This window comes from Streptopelia decaocto, assembly GCF_964273445.1.
Source record: "Streptopelia decaocto genome assembly, chromosome: 2".
Lineage (NCBI taxonomy): Eukaryota > Metazoa > Chordata > Aves > Columbiformes > Columbidae > Streptopelia > Streptopelia decaocto.
Genome location: NC_138655.1, coordinates 30,865,781 through 30,885,972, shown reverse-complemented (window position 1 = coordinate 30,885,972; position 20,192 = coordinate 30,865,781). Strand labels below are relative to the sequence as shown.

The window sequence follows — 20,192 nt, the reverse complement described above, 5'->3', positions numbered from 1 at the left end:
ATCTGTCAGGGGTTTGGTGTGTAGGAGTAAGAATTAATTTAATCAGTCTTCTGGGCTTGTTACAAGTGGCAGTCGACACCCACTCCTCCCCTCCCTCTGAGGAAGCACCCGCTGCACAGACAACTACCGCAATCACCATCACGGGACTAGATGATCCATGGCCAGCGCCTCCAATCAGGCAGACTGATCTTCTGTCAGTTATCATCATACAATCACTGAACAGCAGAGGCTCAAAGACACCTCCAAAAACTGCCTGGTCCAACCGCCTGCTCAAAGCAGGGCCACCCAGGACCATGTCCAGATGGCTTTTGAATATCTCCAAGGACAGAGACTCTACAGGCTCTCTGGGCAACCTGTCTCAGTGCTCTGTCACCCTCAGAGTGTTTCCTGAAAAAGTGTTTCCTGAAAACATTTTTTATTATGAGTGTGGCACTGGCACAGGTTGCCCAGGGAAGCTGCAGATGCTCCATTCCTGGAAGTGTTTAAGGCCAGACTGGATGGTGCTTTGAACAACCTGATCTAGTGGAAGGTATGTATCCCTGTCCATGGCAGAGGGATTGAAACTAGATGATCTTTAAGGTCCCCTCCAATCCAAACCATTTCATGACATTCAGAGGGAACCTCCTGTGTTTCAGATTGTGGCCACTGCCTCTGGTCCTGTTGCTGGGCACCACTGGAAAGGGCCTTCCCTTCCAGTATTTACATACTTGATGAGATTCCTCCTGAGCCTTCTCTCCTCCAGGCAAACAGTCCCAGCTCTCTCAGCCTTTCCGGGAGAGATGCTCCAGTCTTACATCATCTTTGTGGCCCTTTGCTGGACTCTCTCCAGTATGTCTCTCCTGTACTGAGGATCCCAGAACTGGACCCAGCACTCCCCACCAGTGCTGAAGACAGGTAAAGGATCACCCGGCTCAGCCTGCTGGCCACACTCCTCCTAATGCAGCCCAGGATACCTGTAGCCTTCTTTACATATTCAACTTGGCATCCACCAGTTCTCCCAGGTCCTTTACTGCCAACCTGCCTTCCTGCTGGGTGGTCCCAGAATGTACTGGTGCCTGGGGCTGCATCTCCCAAGGGGAAGGACATCACACTCCTCCTTGTTAAACTCCATGAGGTTCCTCTCAGCCCACTTCTCCAGCCTGTCAAAGTCCCTCTGGATGGCATCACAACCATCCTGTATGACTCTTCCTAGTTTTGTACTTTATGCAAACCTGCTGAGGGTACATCCTGTTCCATCACTAAGATCAGTAATGAAAATGTTACACAGAATGGGTCCCAGTATTGACCCTTGTGCGCACTGCCCATTACTGGCCTCCAGCTTTACTAATCTTAATATTATACAGCAGACTAAGAAGAATTATCAGTGAACTAAATCTGCAGAACATCTCTAGTTTTGCTAAAATTAACACCTTCATCACATCTTTCTGATATTTAGTGTCTTGGTTTTTGCAGTTATACTATTACACAAGAAGCTCAATTGCCTTTTAAAAAACTTGGTTTAACTAAAAATTCCTATTCTGCCAAGCTAAAAAAAAATACAGCGATGTGAACCCAAAGACTACAGAACCCAAAAAGAAATAAAACAAAAAATCAAAGCAACTTTAATATCATGACTTGTGGGAGGCTTGACTCATGCCTTCTGAAGAGCTCGAGGCTGATTACCTGCAGAGTGCTTCCCTAGCTGTGCTAATTCCCTTCTCAGACTCGTTTACTGAAACTACTCCAGAGGGGAGAATAATTACCACTCCATGGTTATACGATAGCATTAATTTCCCTGAGTAAGATCTATGTTATAAGAAGACTTATAATTCACATTTGGTCCAAACCATCATTAATTCAGTTTCTCAACCTAGAAACTAAATAGCTTCTGTCTTTGGGCAAGTCTATACCTCTCAATAGATTGCCATGCAGAGCCCACAAGCCAGTTCAGACCAAGCTGGCTCGCAAACTGAAACCCAAGGCCACATCAGCTCAGCTCTGCAGCTCAACTCATTGTGCTAAGAAGAGGGTTTAGCGCAGCTACACCCAACCTAATAAAAGCAGTTACACTGCTTCAGTAACCCAGACTGCTTTTACCACCTAGCCCTCTCCTCTGTCACAGGAACAGGTCATGCTGATCAGACTTTAAGCCAGAAACATCGGCACCTTGCTCTGTCCTGCAGTTCAGTAAAGTGCAGTCCTCTGTACCCCAAAAAAAAGTAGCAGATGCCTGGATAACTGGCATGTCCCTACCTCATCCACTGTCAGTGAAACATGCTGGGGAGCATCAGGGTTTTCAATCAAAATCATAATCTTCTGTACCTGGAATGGCTGAGATTCTGAGAGACTTTTTAATTGAGGTAATTAATTATACTAGAAATATTTAAGTGAGAGAGGCCCTCCTTGCATGCAAACCACAAAGCTTTCTCCAAAGCATAGGGGAAAAAAAATGAATTTCCAAATATGCTGCATACAGAGATTGAAGTCATTTATTCTCATCAATTTCAAAATGAAATACTAGAAACAACTTTAATTCTTCTGCCAAGTCATGAGTTTATAACTCTAGTTTCTACGGTTCTTGACATCCAACACCTGAATTAGGGGAGAGTTAACCTACCTCATCTTCTGCAGACAACTCTCAAGCCCTTTCAATGCCATAATAAGTTTCCCAAGCCTTTTTTTCCCCTATCGTGTATGTGTGCACGTCCAGTATGAGAAAAAGTGTGGTTTAATGAGTATTTACAGACTCTGACACTGCCAAAAAAGCTCCAGGCCACCTATGGACTGCTTTGTTCTCCCAAGATGTTTTATATAGCATATTCCATCTCCCATTTATCACAATGCCAGGAGAAGACAGAGTTGGCACAAAATTTTCACCAGTAAATGCTACTAGTTTTGTGGGTTTTTCTTTCTCCAAAGGCCACCCAATCTCATAACTCTCTGCTACTTTAAAGTAATGGCAGAAGTGAAAACAAAGATGAAAAAGTGATTTGCAGGCTTTCATGCACTGCTGTGGCCATAATCCTAGGTCTATGCTGCATAGTCCGTATCAAATGCTGCCCAGGGTGCCTCATTAATATGGATTAATTGTACTTTTGATAAACAACACCTGTCCCATGGTATTACTGCATTTACTAAAATCTAAATTATCTTATCTGTGATGGAAAATTTACAGTATAGTCCAAAAAACTGTTTACAGACTTTGGGCTCCAGGAACTCTGGAAGCACAGTCTTGTGTATTACAGAACCACACAAAGCCAACACCTCCATTTGTGGTTAAAAATAACCACTGAAGAATGATGTACAGTGGGTGGCAAAAACAATCACAATTGTAAAGTAACCAAGCAAATAATAAGCTATGTCCATAGGGGATAAAAATGCTATAATTTCCAAAATGCACGCTGCTATAAATAAGTTAGAGGTTATTTGCTGAAGTACACAGATTAGGTTTGCAATGACACAGCTATTCTGCATGCCCATTTTTAAAAAAGAGAGCTGAAATTGTCTGACAGCAGACAGGGTGGCACCGCGGGCTTTGTTTGGGCTGGGAGCAATGGCGAATTGCGCTATATGGGAGCTTTGTAGAAAGGGAGTTCATGCCACCGCCTTGAATTTAGCCCTCTTCAATATAAACAATAAGGCTTCCTTTTAAGCTGCAATGGTGGTATGTGGGAACAGGACAACAAGATCAGTCCTGCTTACCATTTCTCCCTGGAATTTGGGCAACGTTTGAGACCAAAGGCTGACCAGAATGCCAAAACACAAGTTTGCTGATGACTAGTGCAAACCAACTTGGTCCTTGGAGAATTTCAACATGACATTCTGGTAATTTTAATCACAGAAAGAGACTCGTTTTCACAGTGTGGAGACCGGCTGTCTGATGATGTTTCCTATAAAAGATAGAAACTGGAAGAGATTCAGGAAAGCATGTGTGTGCACTTTGTTTTATACTTCAGCAAATTTGAGCAGGTCATACTTATTCAAAAATTCAAAACTAAGATGGCCTAAGTTCATCTTTCAAAATGCAGACAATTTTTTCCCTTCAATAAATAGGTGCTTACCTGACAGGTAAGACAACTTGAGAGTTAAAGAGGGTGAGGAAGGAGCAAGGAAGTATGAAGATGACTTTGATTTCAGATAGCTATTTAGTATTACCAACGTATTAGTCAGCAACATGGCACTGATGGACTTAAACCATTTGAAGTTATAGGTACAAAGGAAATCATTGTCATATAAACAGGCAAGAAATACTTTCCAAACAAAAGAAAAAAAAATAAAACAGAGCTGATGACAAAAGAATAGAAGAAATTTGTGAAAGGCCAAGTAAGTGCTCATGCTGACTAAGATTAGGGTAATAGCTATTTTAGTAAGTTATGCAATTTCTGATTTAATTATGTATAAATGAGCAAAAATTATTTATAAAACTTTCCAAAAGCATTACTAGAAGGAACATATACTGCTGCAATACAGCCACCTCTAAAGCACAGCGACTTAAAACATAACAAAACTGCAAATTTTAATGGTTCAGCGTGAAAATATAGGTAAAAAGGTGAACAACAGTATGCAGGCTAAAAATGCTCACTTGTCTAATACTGAATAGATATAATAATATTAAACTGTAATTCATTATAAAGGTAGCTACATTAAACTTCTATTTGAAATATATATTAGCGATCAGTATTGTAAAAAATAATAGAGAGAACAAGCCTGGAAGGGGTACAAATAGTTAACAACAGAGCGCATGAACAAGGGAACGTCAGCAAAAGATGAAGGAAGAAAGATAATGTATTCCCTGTATGAGACTGGTTACACATTTTCTTCACCTTCTTAAAAGAGGTTTTCTACAGTGTGGTTACTACCAGAACGACTTGTGAGAAAAAGACAGATCTGTTGGGAATGAAAATGACAACAGAAGAAGAGAAGCAGAGAAGGAATAAACCACTGATTTAATCTGGTGAGCTATCCGCAACAATTTGAACACATAAACAGAATGAGAAAATTCTGCTATTACAGTTACTGTGTTCATTTTCCTCACTTAACAAAATTGGGAGTTAAAAAAATTTTCCTCAGCAGAGCTTGAGCCTTTGCTAAGCAAGAACTACACCATGGAAATAAAATGAAAGAGTTAGAAATGTTATGTCCTTAACATCATCTCTCTACACCTTTCCATAGTAATCCTGCATCATTACAGAATCACAGAACAGTTTGGGTTGGAAGGGACCTTCAGAGGTCATCTAGTCCAACCTCCTGCAATGACCAGGGACATCTTCAACTAGATCAGGTTGCTCAGAGCCCCATCCAGCCTGGCCCTGAATATCTTCAGGGATGGGGCATCTACCACTTCTCTGGGCAACCTGGTCCAGTGTTTCACCACCCTCAGTGTAAAAAATTTCTTCCTCACATCTAGCCTGAATTTCCCCTCCTTTAGTTTAAAACCATTACACCTTGTCCTGTTGTAACAGGCCCTGCTAAAAAGTCTGTCCCCATCTTTCTCATAGGCCCCTTTTAAGTACTGAAAGGCTGGAGCCTTCTACAGGATGAACAAGCCCAACTCTCCCAGCCTGTCCTCAAAGCAGAGCTGTTCTAGCCCTCTGATCATTCTTGTGGCCTCCTCTGCCCCTCTCCAGCAGGTCCATGTCTTTCCTGCACTGAAGGCTCCAGAGCTGGAGACAGGACTCCAGGTGGGGTCTCACCAGAGCAGAGCAGAGGGGCAGAATCACCTCCCTCAACCTGCTGGCCATGCTCCTTTGGATGCAGCCCAAGATACACTTGGCCTTCTGGGCTGCAAGTGCACATTACTGGCTCATGTCCAGCTTCACTTCCACCAGTACCCCCAAGTCTTTCTCAGGGCTGGTCTCAACCCCTTCATCCCTCATCCTGTATCAATACTGGGACCTGCCCCAACCCAGGTGCAGGACCCTGCACTTGGCCTTGCTGAACCTCACGAGATTCACATGGGCCCACTTCTTGAGCTTGTTCAGGACCCTGTGGATGGCATATCATCCCTCAGGTGTGTCAACTGCACCACTCAGTGTGGTGTCATCTGTGAAGCTGCTGAGGGTGTACTCGATCCCTCTGTCTATGTCTATTACATACACAACAGTCAGGGGAACGAGGGCTCAGCAAGCAAAGAGTAAATTTACCGCACACTGGTGCAAGTATCTCTGCCGCACACCAAGAGCAAGGCAGCTTACCCGAGGTAGCTCACTCGGTGCTTTGTGTGAGGTAGCTCATTCTTGCTGAAAGATGCACTAATTGTTCAAGAAGCATATTCACATGTCATCAAAATGAAATAGTTAACTCCAAACTCGCCCTCCAGCTTAACACGCAGTAACCGCGTATAATACACAAACTGGAAGCAAACCAAATGGTGTCTTATTGAAATCTTCCCCCTTGCAGAGCATCTCTCTCTGTTTTTTTCTTCACTTCTGTTTTTTTTCAGAAATTGATTTTTTTAATCTTACAAGATCTTTTAAATAGTTTCACTTATCGCTATTAACGTAAATATAAGACAGTCTTGACAAAATGTATGTGCTGGAAAACAGACTTATTCACATTACCTAGTCTAAAAAGATACATTATTGTTAATTTGATTCCATTCTGTCCTTATCTATAAAATATTTAAAAAAATAGAACAAAAGAAGAAGAATTTAAAATGTTTCCCAAATCAAATTCACCCTGGCAACCATTCAAACAGTGTAAATATTTAGACACAATTTACAGAGACAGCATTAGGTAATGTTTTATGATGCTCATTAAGCTGTCATGTTCAAAATCACAACCAGCATCAAATGATTTCCACTATTCAAGTTTGGCAAATATGCACTGTATAAAAGGTGTCAAGTAAAATTGCCACAGGATATACTGGAAATCCCTGCACCAGCTGCATACTCAAACATAAAGGAAATGTCTTCCTGATCCTACAGCCTGATAACACTGGAGTTGCTGGAGGGCTACAGCAGTCTTTGAAAATAAAGCTTCATTACACTGGCATGGAGAGGTGCTGTTTAATCCTCTTTGGAAGCTGGTCCCGCAATCCTACATTTTAGGAAATTACTAAAAGCCATTGTGCTTTTGATGGAAATTGGTCATTAACGGTACAGGTGCAGACCATGCAGCCGCAGTGTCAGCACAACCCCTTCCCACATTTTCTGTTCTTAGGAATTCTATCTGATAATGGCAAGAGCAGGTTGTAACAGCACCTTTTTGCCATGGATTAAGTTGTTGCTCATGTGGAGATGTAAGACAGTCCCTTTCCTCTTTAGCACTCCATCTCCCCTGCGTGTTAAAACAAAGAAAAACATGCCACTTTCTTCTATAGCTGAAAAGCTACTTTACCCTTACTTTCCTACAGACCCTTTCTCTTTTGTATAAAGTTGGGATGCTTTACAGAACTGCTGTATGTTTTTGCCATAAAACACAAATTTAATACAGCATTTAAGTCAGAGTGTATCAAGAAATATGTTTTTAGTAATTACAGTATAAATTAAACAAGTACAGTGCATATTAAATAAGACCTTGAAATCACAAGGGTAAGAAATACTCCTGTCACATTAAATAAATCCCAAATAGCAAAGTGCTGGTGATATTTATAACCAAACACATCCATGCCTGACCCCAGTGAGATTTTAACAATATCTTTGGTCTTTAACTAAACTGGTGCATGCTTCTAATCTTGATATCATCAGTGCTGATAATTTAATACATTTTTTGCAATCCTATGAAACAGCTTTCCCAAAGAGGATAGGAAAAAGGAAAGCAATCGGCAAAAAAAAGCCCAAAAGAAAATAGCTAGCAGGTTATTCAGATGCTTATTAAATTTAAATTTTGTATCATTACTATTCTAAGATTTCTTTTAGTTAATAGCTTCTGGTGGTTTGTTTTGGTTTGCTTTTTTGTTTGGTTGGGTTTTTTTTGTTGTTGTTTGTTTAGTTGTTGTTGGGTTTTTGTGGGTTTGGTTTGGTTTTTGTTTTGTGGTTTTGGCTTTTTGTTTTTTTAAGGATGACATTTGCTTTAGAAGAAATGTATTTATGCAGCTACTTCAAATTTTCCAAGCAAGGGATACCTTTTTTGTAGTTGCTCTTTTACCCAAAACAATCTTGAGGATGGCATCCTTTCTTATGGCCACCTGGTGGTAGCACTACGGGGTCTTTCACTTGGACATCCCAGGAAATCACAACTGTTAGGATCAGGACTGAGGAGTTTAAGAGAACAACAAGCTTTACAGACAAGAACCTCTTGTAGGATTTTTGTTTCTTTTCAAGTAACTTCTAGCACGAGGTTACCTGTTCCCCAAACTCAGGAGGAGGCACGCAAGCAAACATGGCACAAGGTAAAGGGGGCTGCACTGGAAGCAAGGAAAATCTTCTTTACTTTGAGGGTGCCAGAGCACTGGAACAGGCTGCCCAGAGAGGTTGTGGAGTCTCCTTCTCTGGAAGCATTCAAGACCTGTCTGGACACATTCCTGTGCAATCTAATCCAGGTGTACCTGCTTTATGAGGTAGGTTGGACTAGATGATCTCCAGAGGTCCCTTCCAACCCCAACCATTTTGTGATTCTCTGAGAGCATGGAGCCTTGCTATGAACCATGCAAGGAGGGAGCTGAGAGCTACAGGTCAGAATGAGACCAACAAAGACAGTGTCACAGTAGACATGTGCTATGGGCTGATTGATAAGGAAGAGGGAGTGGAAAAAGCCTCATTCAAACAACCAGAAGCCAACTCATGACTGCAAGCCTTGATTCCCACAGGGGACTTCAAATGTCCTGATGTCTGCTCAAGCAGAAACATGAAGGGGCAGCAAGCAATCCAGAGCATGCCCAGGTGGCATTTTTTTTGCCAGAGTTGGCAGACAGCCCAACAAGGGCAGGTCTTCTACTGGACATGTTACTCGTGGGCAAGAAAGAACTGTCTGGGAATGTGGTAGCTGATGGCAGCCTCGGCTGCAGTGACCATCAATGACAGAGCTTAAATGCTGAAGGAAAGTGCTAAAGGCAACTGGCAGAAGAGAGATCTGGGCTTAGGGACAGTGGACTTTGGTTTATTCAGGGTAGAAAAGAAGCTGTCCTGACATGAAAAGGTACCCAGAAGAGGCCTTTGATCTATAAGGACAAACTCCTTGATGCTCTAGAAGCATCTTCCCCAACATGCAGAAGTCAAGCAGGCCTGGCAGAAGGCTCAGCTGAACAGGAAGCTTCGATCCGAACTCTACCACCAACACAAAATTAACAGTTACTGCTTGAGATCAACATAGAAACACTCTTCAAGCGTGCAAGAACGGGACTGGGAAAGGCAAAGCTCCTCTCAGTTTAGAAGAACCAAGAGATAAAAAGAGTAACAAGGGCTTTACCACTACAGCAGAAGCAAAAGAGTATGAAAAATCTTTGTCTGCTGCCAAATGTGATGGACACAAAGGACTCTGTTCATCCTGGGCCATCAATCACGTTTGCTTTGATGTCAAAAAAGGAAGCTGAGTATACAAGTGCTCTGATAAAATGCTATCACAAACTTGCACAAAAATTTGTGATTATTTCTGTTAAATCTTTTTAATCCACTATTTCAGAACTGTTTATTACAGGAATCATATTCAATGTTTTAGACACAGTAATCTTGTAGATTAACAAAGATGCTCCTCATCTCAAAAGGAAAAAAGACGGAAAACAGATGGACTAAAACATTCTGATGTTATGAATTCAAAAACATGGTGTTTTGCCTACATATTAAAAACAAAGTGTTAAACCAACCTGGAGACACATTAAATAGACAAGGTATCTTTGAATAATACATAAACATAAGGTGCTAAAAGCAGTTTAGAAATCTTATAAACACTATTTCCACTAGAATTCAATAATTCCTTATCTCTTAGCTATAACTACTGCATTCCTCACCACAGTTGTTCTGGTTCAGGACACACAATGAAACTTGCCACCAAAGGCTACATAAAATAATCTTCTACAATATGGAATATTTGACCACATCAGCACTGATCATCTACTACAAACAGTATTATCACAAATAAGATGTAAACTCCCCAGTACATCACCTTGTATATATATTTGGCATAGGTAGTTCCTGCCTAAGGAGGCTTACAATTTACATGGGACTGAAGTCTCACATTTGCAAAATTCCCAAGTATTTCAATAAATAGTGCTTGTTTTAACAACTCGGATGATAACCATTTTCCCTTTCCTCAGTGACAAAACACCCAGTAACCCCCTTTGGTCATCATAAGATGGAATAATATAGACAGCAATAATGCAAACTTTCAAAGGAATCTCCATTCAAGACAATGACATCTGAGCCACGCAGACCTGTTTGTGATCATACTTGCATTCTGCACAATATGTTAACTTCTATAGTTTAAACCACAACATTCATATGAACTATCCAAGTCGCATTAGACATGCATTTCCGTATGTCGTTCACATAAGTTAATTGCTTACCGTAAGTTTATTACTTACTTTCCATCTACTTCTGGTCTTTTGCACACACAGTGAAACTTGGCACCAAAATCTATATAAAGATCATCCTCTACAATGTGGAAGATTCGACCGATGACAATTTTATCTTTTGCAGGTCCCATCTGAATTAAAGGAGAGCGTCTCAACATGGATGCAAAGGATTCCGATTTTTCTGAAGGAACCTACAAAGCAAGAAAAAAACATTTCACAAAACATACTATATGACAGAGAAATTAAACTTCTAACATACAAAAAGGCTTTATTCAATACATTACAAGTAAATATTTCATGAGTCCAGCACGTTTTATTAAGACTTGTAGGGAGGCATCTGGTACGTCTCTCCAACCTGAAACATTTTACACATTAAATGTAAAACTTGCATTAATTAAGTCACACAAAAACATAACACTTTGCGTCTCCTGAAAACATCTGCCAGTTAGGCAAGGTAAGCTGGCTGCTTAGGTAAGTTGGCTTTAAAATGCATTCCCAGTATTAGTAGATACTCCTGAAAAGAACATCTGTCATCTCTTCGTTATCTCAAAACAGAACTAGCACCTTGCAGATATTCATGCAACTATTTAATAATGAATAATACTTAAATATTTATTTTAAAGAACAAAACCATTTTGCCAAAACAGCAAAAGTAGAAAGCATGCACAGGACTGATCTAACACATAAAAAAAAACCCAAACCATCACTTCTCTCATTTTTCACTCTATAATATCCAAGTAAATATTTTAATTCAGTTCCTAAATAAACAAAATGCTGGTTTCTTCTCACAGAGCTTTGGGAAAATGGAATAACATAAATCTTCCTGCTCTTCTTCGTGGACACATCTCTGTTCTGTGATCTGACAAAGCCAACTATCACAGGCTTCCCATCATATGCGAGGTGAAAATACCCAGCTATATAAAAGTAAGACTCATTCTCACATATACTTACCATGATATACTAAATCTGACCACTTTTTAAGATTACCACCTTTGAAACAGTGTTAGTAAGAAAGCCTTCTTGCCAGTAATGAATGAAAGGGGAGATGCATTTTGTCAGCAATATGTACCAGATATCTGAAAGTGAATCTAAGGTAATAATTTTAGAGATGGATAAACAGATTCCAAAAGAGAGAGCTTATTAATTTTCCCCCACATTTAGCAGTAATTAAAGAATATAACAATTACTTCATGCAAGATCTAAGACTATTTTCAAGCCAGCAGAAAAACTAAACAGAATAATCAAACAACACACTTTCCCATTGACTACTTCAAATGGATGCTGAAAATCCATCTATATTTTTTATGAGCAGAGAATAATGCCATCATTTTCCACTTGTACATTTGGAAACTTTCATTCTTGGAGAAGTCAAAACAAGAAAGAGTTTTGAATTCCAGCTCTGCTGGAAGGCACGAACAGCACGGGCTGTTCTGACATGACACAGCCTCAGGAACTACAAGCCAGAGATCTGACACCTGGTAAATTTGCTGCTTCAGAAATGGGAACTGTTAAATGCGGCATCCCAAGGACAAGGGCTGAACAAAGAGCAACATGCACACACGTGCACGCACACGCACCACACACCCCCCAAAAGAAAGTGGCTGGTGATGGTAAACCACAAACAGAGCAGTAGGATTTTATACAGGAAAGCTCATATCAGATAAGGTTTCAAACAGGATTGTTTGAATTTCACAATGCAGTCTAAATTTAAATACATGAAAATTAATTGTAGAGGATGGATTTGTAAATACTCCAAGAATAAACGCAAAATTGTGGAAGCAACAAGAGGAAGTATTTAAATGAGATTTATGATATTAATTGAGGGGGGAGCAGCAATCTAGATGCAACTTTATCTCAATGTATAAGCCATGGGCTAAAAGTAAACATTTCAAAATTAACATCCCATCAAAATTACTCCATCTGGGAAAGGGATTACAAATCAATCCACATATTGAAGTGCCAAAACCTGTTTGAAGGGAAACTGAGGTACAAATAGTGCAAAATTCAGTGGTCTTCCACTGACTTTCTCACTATGAACTCGCTAGTTTGCAGAACCACCCAGTCACCAGGACACAGGTCTGTTAAGAGTTGAAACCAACCCAGCTGGCACTGCCACATCTCAGCCTGCAGTCCCTCCCAGACAGAACTCCTGTCCCCTTACACCACCACTGAAACTCATCCCAACCTGGAGTAAGCTTGTTTCACGGCTGCAACAAACAGAACCTGTTTACTTTCTTGTTAGAACAGTTATCTGTTGGTTTATTTTCCAAACAAGATCAGAGAACCAAGTGAACATCAGGATGAACAAATGAGGGTGTGACAATGCCCACAGACAAGGGCAAAGACAAGAACATGACAGCAATATATACACTCAGGATGATAAGGACTGTCATTGTTTCATCCCATTTCAGTTATCCTTCACAGCAAGGCAAACTAATGAGAAAATTGGTCTAGTGGAAAAAAAAAAAAAAAGTACTCCCCAGCTAAGTTCAGGTTTCAGGTAAAAAGCATCTATGTTTTCATATTTCAACAAGATGCAAGGAGGTCCACCTATGGTTTGCATTAATTTGATGAATGCTACTGGAATCAAGACACTAGATGATCCATTCCCAACAAACAAACTACCTTATCTTATATGTAAATCATCTGAAAATAGCCCAAACTAGTACGGAGGATCAAGAGAACTTCTGAGTTTGGTATGAAGATTTTCCTAAATCATCTAGAAAGATGGCATTAATAATGGCCATTGAACACACTGAGCTTCTTTTAAGCAATAATGCAATTCACAGTAAATTCCTTCATCTCTTGGCAATTACACTCAATTAATGGCATTCACCGCATTCTGTCGCCTTGATACGATGGCACAGACAGCAGGCTCTCTACACTGAAAAAACTTGTTGCTTTTGAAATTTTTATCTCCACATCATGAGGATGGGTACAACAACATCCTATGGATTTCCTGGTCTTATCACCTAAAAATGGTCCATTCTAGTTAATAACATCTCCCTCCTTTATCTCCCTGGCAGGAAAAAATACAAAATTCTCTCACGTGCAAACTTGCCTGTTAAATAATGTCTGCACACCACAGAGAAGTGTTATCTTCACACATTGACAGATGTGCTCATTCCTTACTAGAACAGAGATTAAACTCACTAAGATACAGATGCTAATGTAGAAACAAATCCTTGATCATTCTTCAGTACGTACAGTTTTCCAAGAAGCCACCAGGAATCAGTTTGTATTCTACCACAGGTCTGCAAGTCTTCTGCATTCTCCTTTCTGCTTCCTGGAGAGGAAGTTCTCAAAAGCATAAATTTTTAATTTATGTGTACTAGACTCCTCAAGGGACTCAATTGCTTACTGCCACCAAGGATTCTTCTGTGGACAGACTAGAAATAGTGAGCTCTCAGGAGAGGAGATCTCATTAAACAGTAATTTATCTCAAGCATTTAAAGAGATTTAATGACGTTTCGAGTACTTTCCGCCACAATTTCTGAATCTCCTCAACTGGATTCCACAGAGTAGCACTACGGAAAAAAAATCAGACATGAGATAGCGGGGCAACATACTTCATTAAGCACTCCACTTTTCTGATTCTTAAGGAGTATTGGCCATGTAGCTGCGACAGAAAATGCATCGATAACATGTCAAGTTACAAAAATTTGAGAATATTACAAAATTCAGAATCACAAAGGGAACATTCTCTTCAAGTACCTGAAGTATGAAGCCTTTTCTCCCCTCCTTCTTCTTAAATGCCTAACCTGTTTAATTGTTCCCTCTAATTTCTAGGTTTTAAAGTTTTTCACAAATATCTGGGTGTCTTACTTTCTGTGAGCATAGTTCAATAAAAAACAGTAGCTCTTCCAATAACAGAATACTCTGCAAGATGATATATATTAACCAGAGAGTGGAAAAAATCACAGATTTAAACCCCAGTAAGATCCAAACAAAAAAAGTAACTCTGATGGAGGAATGGAACACAGGACAGTATTTCTAGAGCAAAGCCTATGACTATACAAGCAGGGTGGTCTGATCCCACCCACTGAGCAATATGTCTTTAAAACCCCAGCTACACGTTGTATGTTTGCTTGCAAGGGCAAGTAGTGTGCATGTGGGAATGAGAGAGATATGGATGAAACACAAATAAGTGAGATGGGAGATGGGTAAATCTGGCTGCTGCAGTTAAGGGGTGAATGACAAACTAATAACAAGCAGCATGCAAAGAACACAAGCCTCCAAAAATATCAAATTTGTTTTCCTCAGCACTGTCATCCACAGCGAGAAAGATTTTCCTGTCCCAAGTCAGTTACACAAAAGAAAGACAAGGGAAAACTGATTTGCAACAACAAGTTAGTACAATGCCACAATCACTAAAGGCCCAGTGACTTGGGGAGTTACTCAAAACTTGCCTGAAAAAGGCCCTGAGCGAGCTGAATCAAGTTTGTCCCGCTTGGAGCAAGGATGACCTCCTAAGACCACTTTCAACATCTATCATTTTATTTAGGAAAAACAGGAAACTGGAAGCCTGCTGTAAGAATATTAAACGAAAACTCAATACATTACGCCACTGTCTGACCAAGTATATATCAAAAATGGACCTCTTTCAATCAGCAACCTAAAAAGGTTTTGCTACCTGCCAGCCTCCCAGACCTTAATTTCCATACCTTGTCACTACTAAAAGTGTGCACTCTTGTTCAGATGTAAACCTAAATCCCAGAAATTTCCTAACAGTTGTTGTAGGCATTACTAGGGTAACAGGTCATAGTGATTCACACAGTGCATATACTAAATTCCTCTCTAGTGTACTTCCACTATTTTTTACTCAAATTAATGCAACAAGAGCTATTTCAGTCAAAACTTCCTTGTGCAGAAGAATATCACCTTCAAAGCAACAGGACCAACTTGGACAACATACCGCAAAACCTAACATCTTAACAGCCTTCCATGCAGACACAGCACAACAAGCATCGCCAGCTCCAGAGTTCTCCTAAATTTATCAAAAAAACAAGCATCAAGCTTTGCTTCCATCACCACGGTTTCCGTGTACATTTCAGCTCTTCTAAGAAAGGAGAGTGAAGACTCAGGAGGAGCACTGAGAGGGCTGATGTATGACTACACTGACTGAAATTCCAACATACAAGCAGCTCAAAGTAATTTCTCTGGGTGCTGCCTTCTTTTTACACATTAAACTCTTTGGTCTAATGTCGGTGACTATTGAGAAGTTCAACAGATTTTATTCTGGTCTCGGAATGTAATAACTTAAATTTCAGGCCTTGTGCCTTTAACCCATCTCAAGTAGAGATACAGAACTCTGTCTCCTCTTGACCAAATAAGTTCAAGTACTGTCTACACCTCCAACTTTGAACACCTTCACAACTTTGTGCCTAGCAGCAATCAGTGATTCTAGAGCTTTCTCAAAGCAAAGACTCTTCTTCCTGTGCTAGTAGGAAAGAAAAGTTTAGGAAAAAAAAAAAAATTAAAAGAGCTGACATTAACATATATTACTTATTTACTCTAAAATATTATCAACCTCTGGGAAGCACCTAATTGAGATTTCTTAAAAAATAACCCTTGCATCTTCAGGCTAGTTCCACTGCACGGCTGCTGTCTAACACAGCAGCGTTCCCACTGAACCCCCAGAGCCCCCCAAACCTCCTGCAGCCACAGATTTTGTGTCACCTCTCCTGAAGTGGTTTTGCCCTGGGCAAAGTGCCCCGTGCTGCCTGTCTTGGGTCTCTGCCACTCCTGTCTCTACCCAAAAGGACAGGCTGACACAGAATTGTTCTTCTTCGCCTTCTATTTTTTTTAAATACTGTCCCACAGTTTACATACATCCATCAGGAATTGCCTCATTATACAGCACTAACTACAGTATTATGTACCCTACTCCTTTGCAGAAGGCTTGAGCCTACCATTATTTTTTCAGACAAGGTACAGCTCTGCAGGCCAAAGATTCACCTACTTCTTTATTATCAACAGATATGTAAACAACAAATAGAATCAAAATCTGATAAATACTTGTACGTGTCATATACAGTACATGACTTGCTTATATCAAACAACTGAAGTTCACACTGTTTTCCAATATATCCAATTTACAACTCAAACTGGGCAACTACAAAGACAAGAAAGATCTCTTCGGTTTCCTTTAAACAAGAGACTTTTCCATGTTGTTCTACACAAACAGGTAAAAGCAAAGAACTAACAGAAACTTCTTGCTAACAAAGGGTTTTGAAAATTAACTACTGTATAAAGCTAAAACAAAAGCAAGATTTGTGTTATTTAATAAAACTACTTATGGAAAATAGTCCAAAGAGAAAGCATAAAAGGGGGATCCATGATTCAAAGCAGAAATAAAAGCAGTGATTTAGGGAAAAATCCAAGACTAATGACTACAAAGTCACAAAGGACAGCTCTGAAAGCAGTCAAGGGGAAAACTGGAAGGTTCACTGCTAGTAAGCAAGAAAATTTTATAAAAAGCTTCTTATGAATCACTTCCTATGCAAATATTGTTACAAGGCCAAATTTCTGTAGAGACAGCACTTGCACACCAGCTGACACTATGATGACCTGAATTCTTTAAGGGAATTATTTTAGCTATAAGGATTCTAATATATTCTAATATCAATTATTTAATATCTGGAGTCCAGTAGAAGAAATATCAGTATAACTAAAAATTCCAGCAGAATAGCATATTCATTAATTTCTGCCCACGTCCAAGTAATTATTTGAATTGCACCCTCAATGGCAGCAAACCCCAAATTACATGGGTTTGGAATAAACATAAATAGTGTCTGTAGTCATCTTTTTAAAGGTAAGTTTTAAAGAAAGCAAGAGAGGGGACAAGAAAACAGAACCACTTTTTAATAGATTATGGTACTACAAACCCAGTGTTCAAGAATAGCAGAGTGAGCAAAAAGGTTTTCTCCAAGACTCTAAAATTTGGAGGGAATAAACTCAGATTTTATTATCAGAAAAAGCAAAGGAAAACAGCACTTTTTGCTTTGAAGAGGATGAGGGAAACTGACTGCTATGTTTTCATTCTTAGCTTTATTAAAATTTTATTAACTTTCAAAAACCTTGCATACTTAGGGTTTTAGTTGGCCAGAGTTATTTCCCCATCACAACCTTAAAACTACAAGCACCCCCAGAGAACTGCCAGAAAGCAAAGCAAATTTCTACTGTTTCAACCAAAAGAGGAACATATATCCGTTCTCCTCAGCACAGTGAAGAAATGTGGTTTAAGAAAGCAAAACAAACAAACATCTTCAGCCAAAAAGGCTGGAAGTAAAAATCTGAAACTAAGTATTTAAGCATCACTTTGTGAGAAGCAGTTACAAAGTGTTTTGGCAAAGCATAATTTAAATTTCACTGCAGATATTAGGATTTTTGGTGACTAACTCACTGTGCAAGCCTAACAGTATTTTGTAAAGACCTCTTCAATAAAACCCTAACACCTTTTTTTTTTTTTTTAATACTACAGGATTAGGCTTTAAGGAGGATAGATATGTAAGCCAAGGTATCTCCATACTCACTCCTAACTTAAAGGAGAATTGTGACTCATTAAGAGGCTATCACACAAAAATATCTACAAAGCTATTCTGAAATGCATGTATTGCAGAAACAACTGATTTTCCCTGAAGAATATCTTCATTTTGTCCAAGTCACAGTTCCTATTCACCAAGCTTTCTCATCCCAAAAAGAATAAATATCTAAAGGACTGAACTTCATCTTTACTAAGAATAGGTCTATTCATATTTTGTAGAATTAGCCAAAGGGAAACAAACATGGTTATAGGAAGTTAGAAGTGTAATAGTTGTCACACTTGGCAAAGAGCACTGGAAGATTTTGCTTGGATACAAATGCAATTTTTAAGTCAATTTCACATATTGAAATAACTTTTTTTTTTTTTTAAAGTGTTTTAAACTATATTTTGATTGGAGACTAGGAAAGGATTACACTTGTATTTTAAAAACAATGAAAGATTCATCATATACTATCTGGTATCAGTTTATGTTCATCAACATCTTTCTATCAAGCTCCGTATTTTGGTACTTATTGCAGTGCTGACTGATGAATACAGTATATTCCAAACCTAATTTTATTTTTTGCATACAAAATAACTTCTAATTAAAAGTATCTCTGCTTTGCAGAGAACATGCAATATAGTTGTATGTATATATTTGAATATATATTGTCTTCATAATAATGAACAATGTAATATTGTGAACTAAGCACATTTTTAAAAGAGATGCAAATAACAATTAGCTGAATTCAGGTAGCACTTAACCAGTAAAATACCATGGCAAAAACAACCTTTGTCTCTCATAATTACATTATTCAAGTAGGATCATGCAGATCTCAAACAAAAAAATATCATAGTAATAGGATTGGTACACTGTGCATAATATTTAATATTTAACAGGTTCTCCCGAATTGCACTTTCAAAATCAAAACGTCTTTATTGTCTAGAAATCTCTTCACATCGTTATTAAGGCTACCTGCAGCTTGTATCTATTTGAAGAGGCGTATTTCTTAGACGCATCATTTAGATGCGGTATATGAACTGTTCTTCAAACTCATGAAAGAGCACAATTATTTAGAGTACTTTGTAAAATCATGTATGTTACCCGTGTCTTATTACATGCTCCTAAATCAAATGTAGCAATACTGCTCATAAAACAAGCGTATTTTTTTCCAATTAACAGACTAACTTTGTATGTCCTACAACAAATACTGCACTATCATAGTAAATCCAAAGACAGGTGATTTTTTTTTTTAGTCACTATGGTTATACCTACCCCTTATCAGAAGAGTCCAAAGTACACTGTATTTTGTTTGTGTCCGATTTTTTTTGGTATTTTTTGGTGACACACGACGAAAACTTAAAATTATACTTTTTCCTGTGATTTTACACGACTGTGCTCAGAAGGAATGGAATAAAATAACAGAGCACCTCTGGGAAGGAGAAGGATATCACAGCTGTATCAAGAAAATTAAGCATCTACAGCTGCTTCTAGACCCTTTTTTGAAGTTTCTTCATCAATCAATTGCCCATTTAAAATACCAGAAAGCAATCATATTCCTAACACACTATAATGCTATTCAAACCACCCAGGCTTACCCAACAAATCTTATAGATGTACAGTCTGCTGCACTGATTGACTCAATACCAAATTCTCTGTGTTTGTAGTAAAATAAAGATTTTCCAGTTGTCTTCACATTTTGATGGGATACACAGTGCAGAAACTGCAAAACAAGACTTCCATAAAGAATTTCAAATGCAGCTTTGAAAATATGCTGCTGGCTTGCCAGAAGGATCATTTACTGAACAACATTGAGCTAAGAATTTACTTCATAACATTAAATAGTACATAATTTGGTCAAAATAAAGCTGGTTATTTTTCTTGAATTTAAATAACTTCTATATATAATTTAAAACATTAAGTATTTATATTTTTCTTTCAACAAAGCAAAAAATTAGAACATTGCAATGGTATCAATACAAGATTTTAAAAACTTGACACCTTCAGAGAGGTGGAAAAAGAACAGATGAAAGCAAAGAGGTGAAGACAACAGTACAGACAAAAGTTCATTGATGTTCTGCTTTAAGGAATAAAAGGAGAGCCAAGCCTCATGCAATTTCTTCATTAGTAACAGGGAACAAATTCGGATCACTTACAGTTACCTAAATATTTTTAGTACTTTATGTAATACATGGAAGAAGATGAAAAGAAACAGGAACCAAGAGATGATTCCTACA

At 38.9% G+C, this 20,192-nt stretch overlaps 1 protein-coding gene across 1 annotated transcript in view; it reads right to left on the bottom strand.

The window, feature by feature from the left end:
• LOC309436844 (tumor protein D52-like) overlaps window positions 1–20,192 on the bottom strand; it is a 118,568-nt gene that overhangs the window by 50,134 nt on the left and 48,242 nt on the right. Inside the window, exon 6 of the mRNA XM_082046397.1 lies at window positions 10,439–10,620. Coding sequence (XP_081902523.1) covers window positions 10,439–10,620 — 182 coding nt within the window. The remainder of the gene's footprint in view (window positions 1–10,438; window positions 10,621–20,192) is intronic.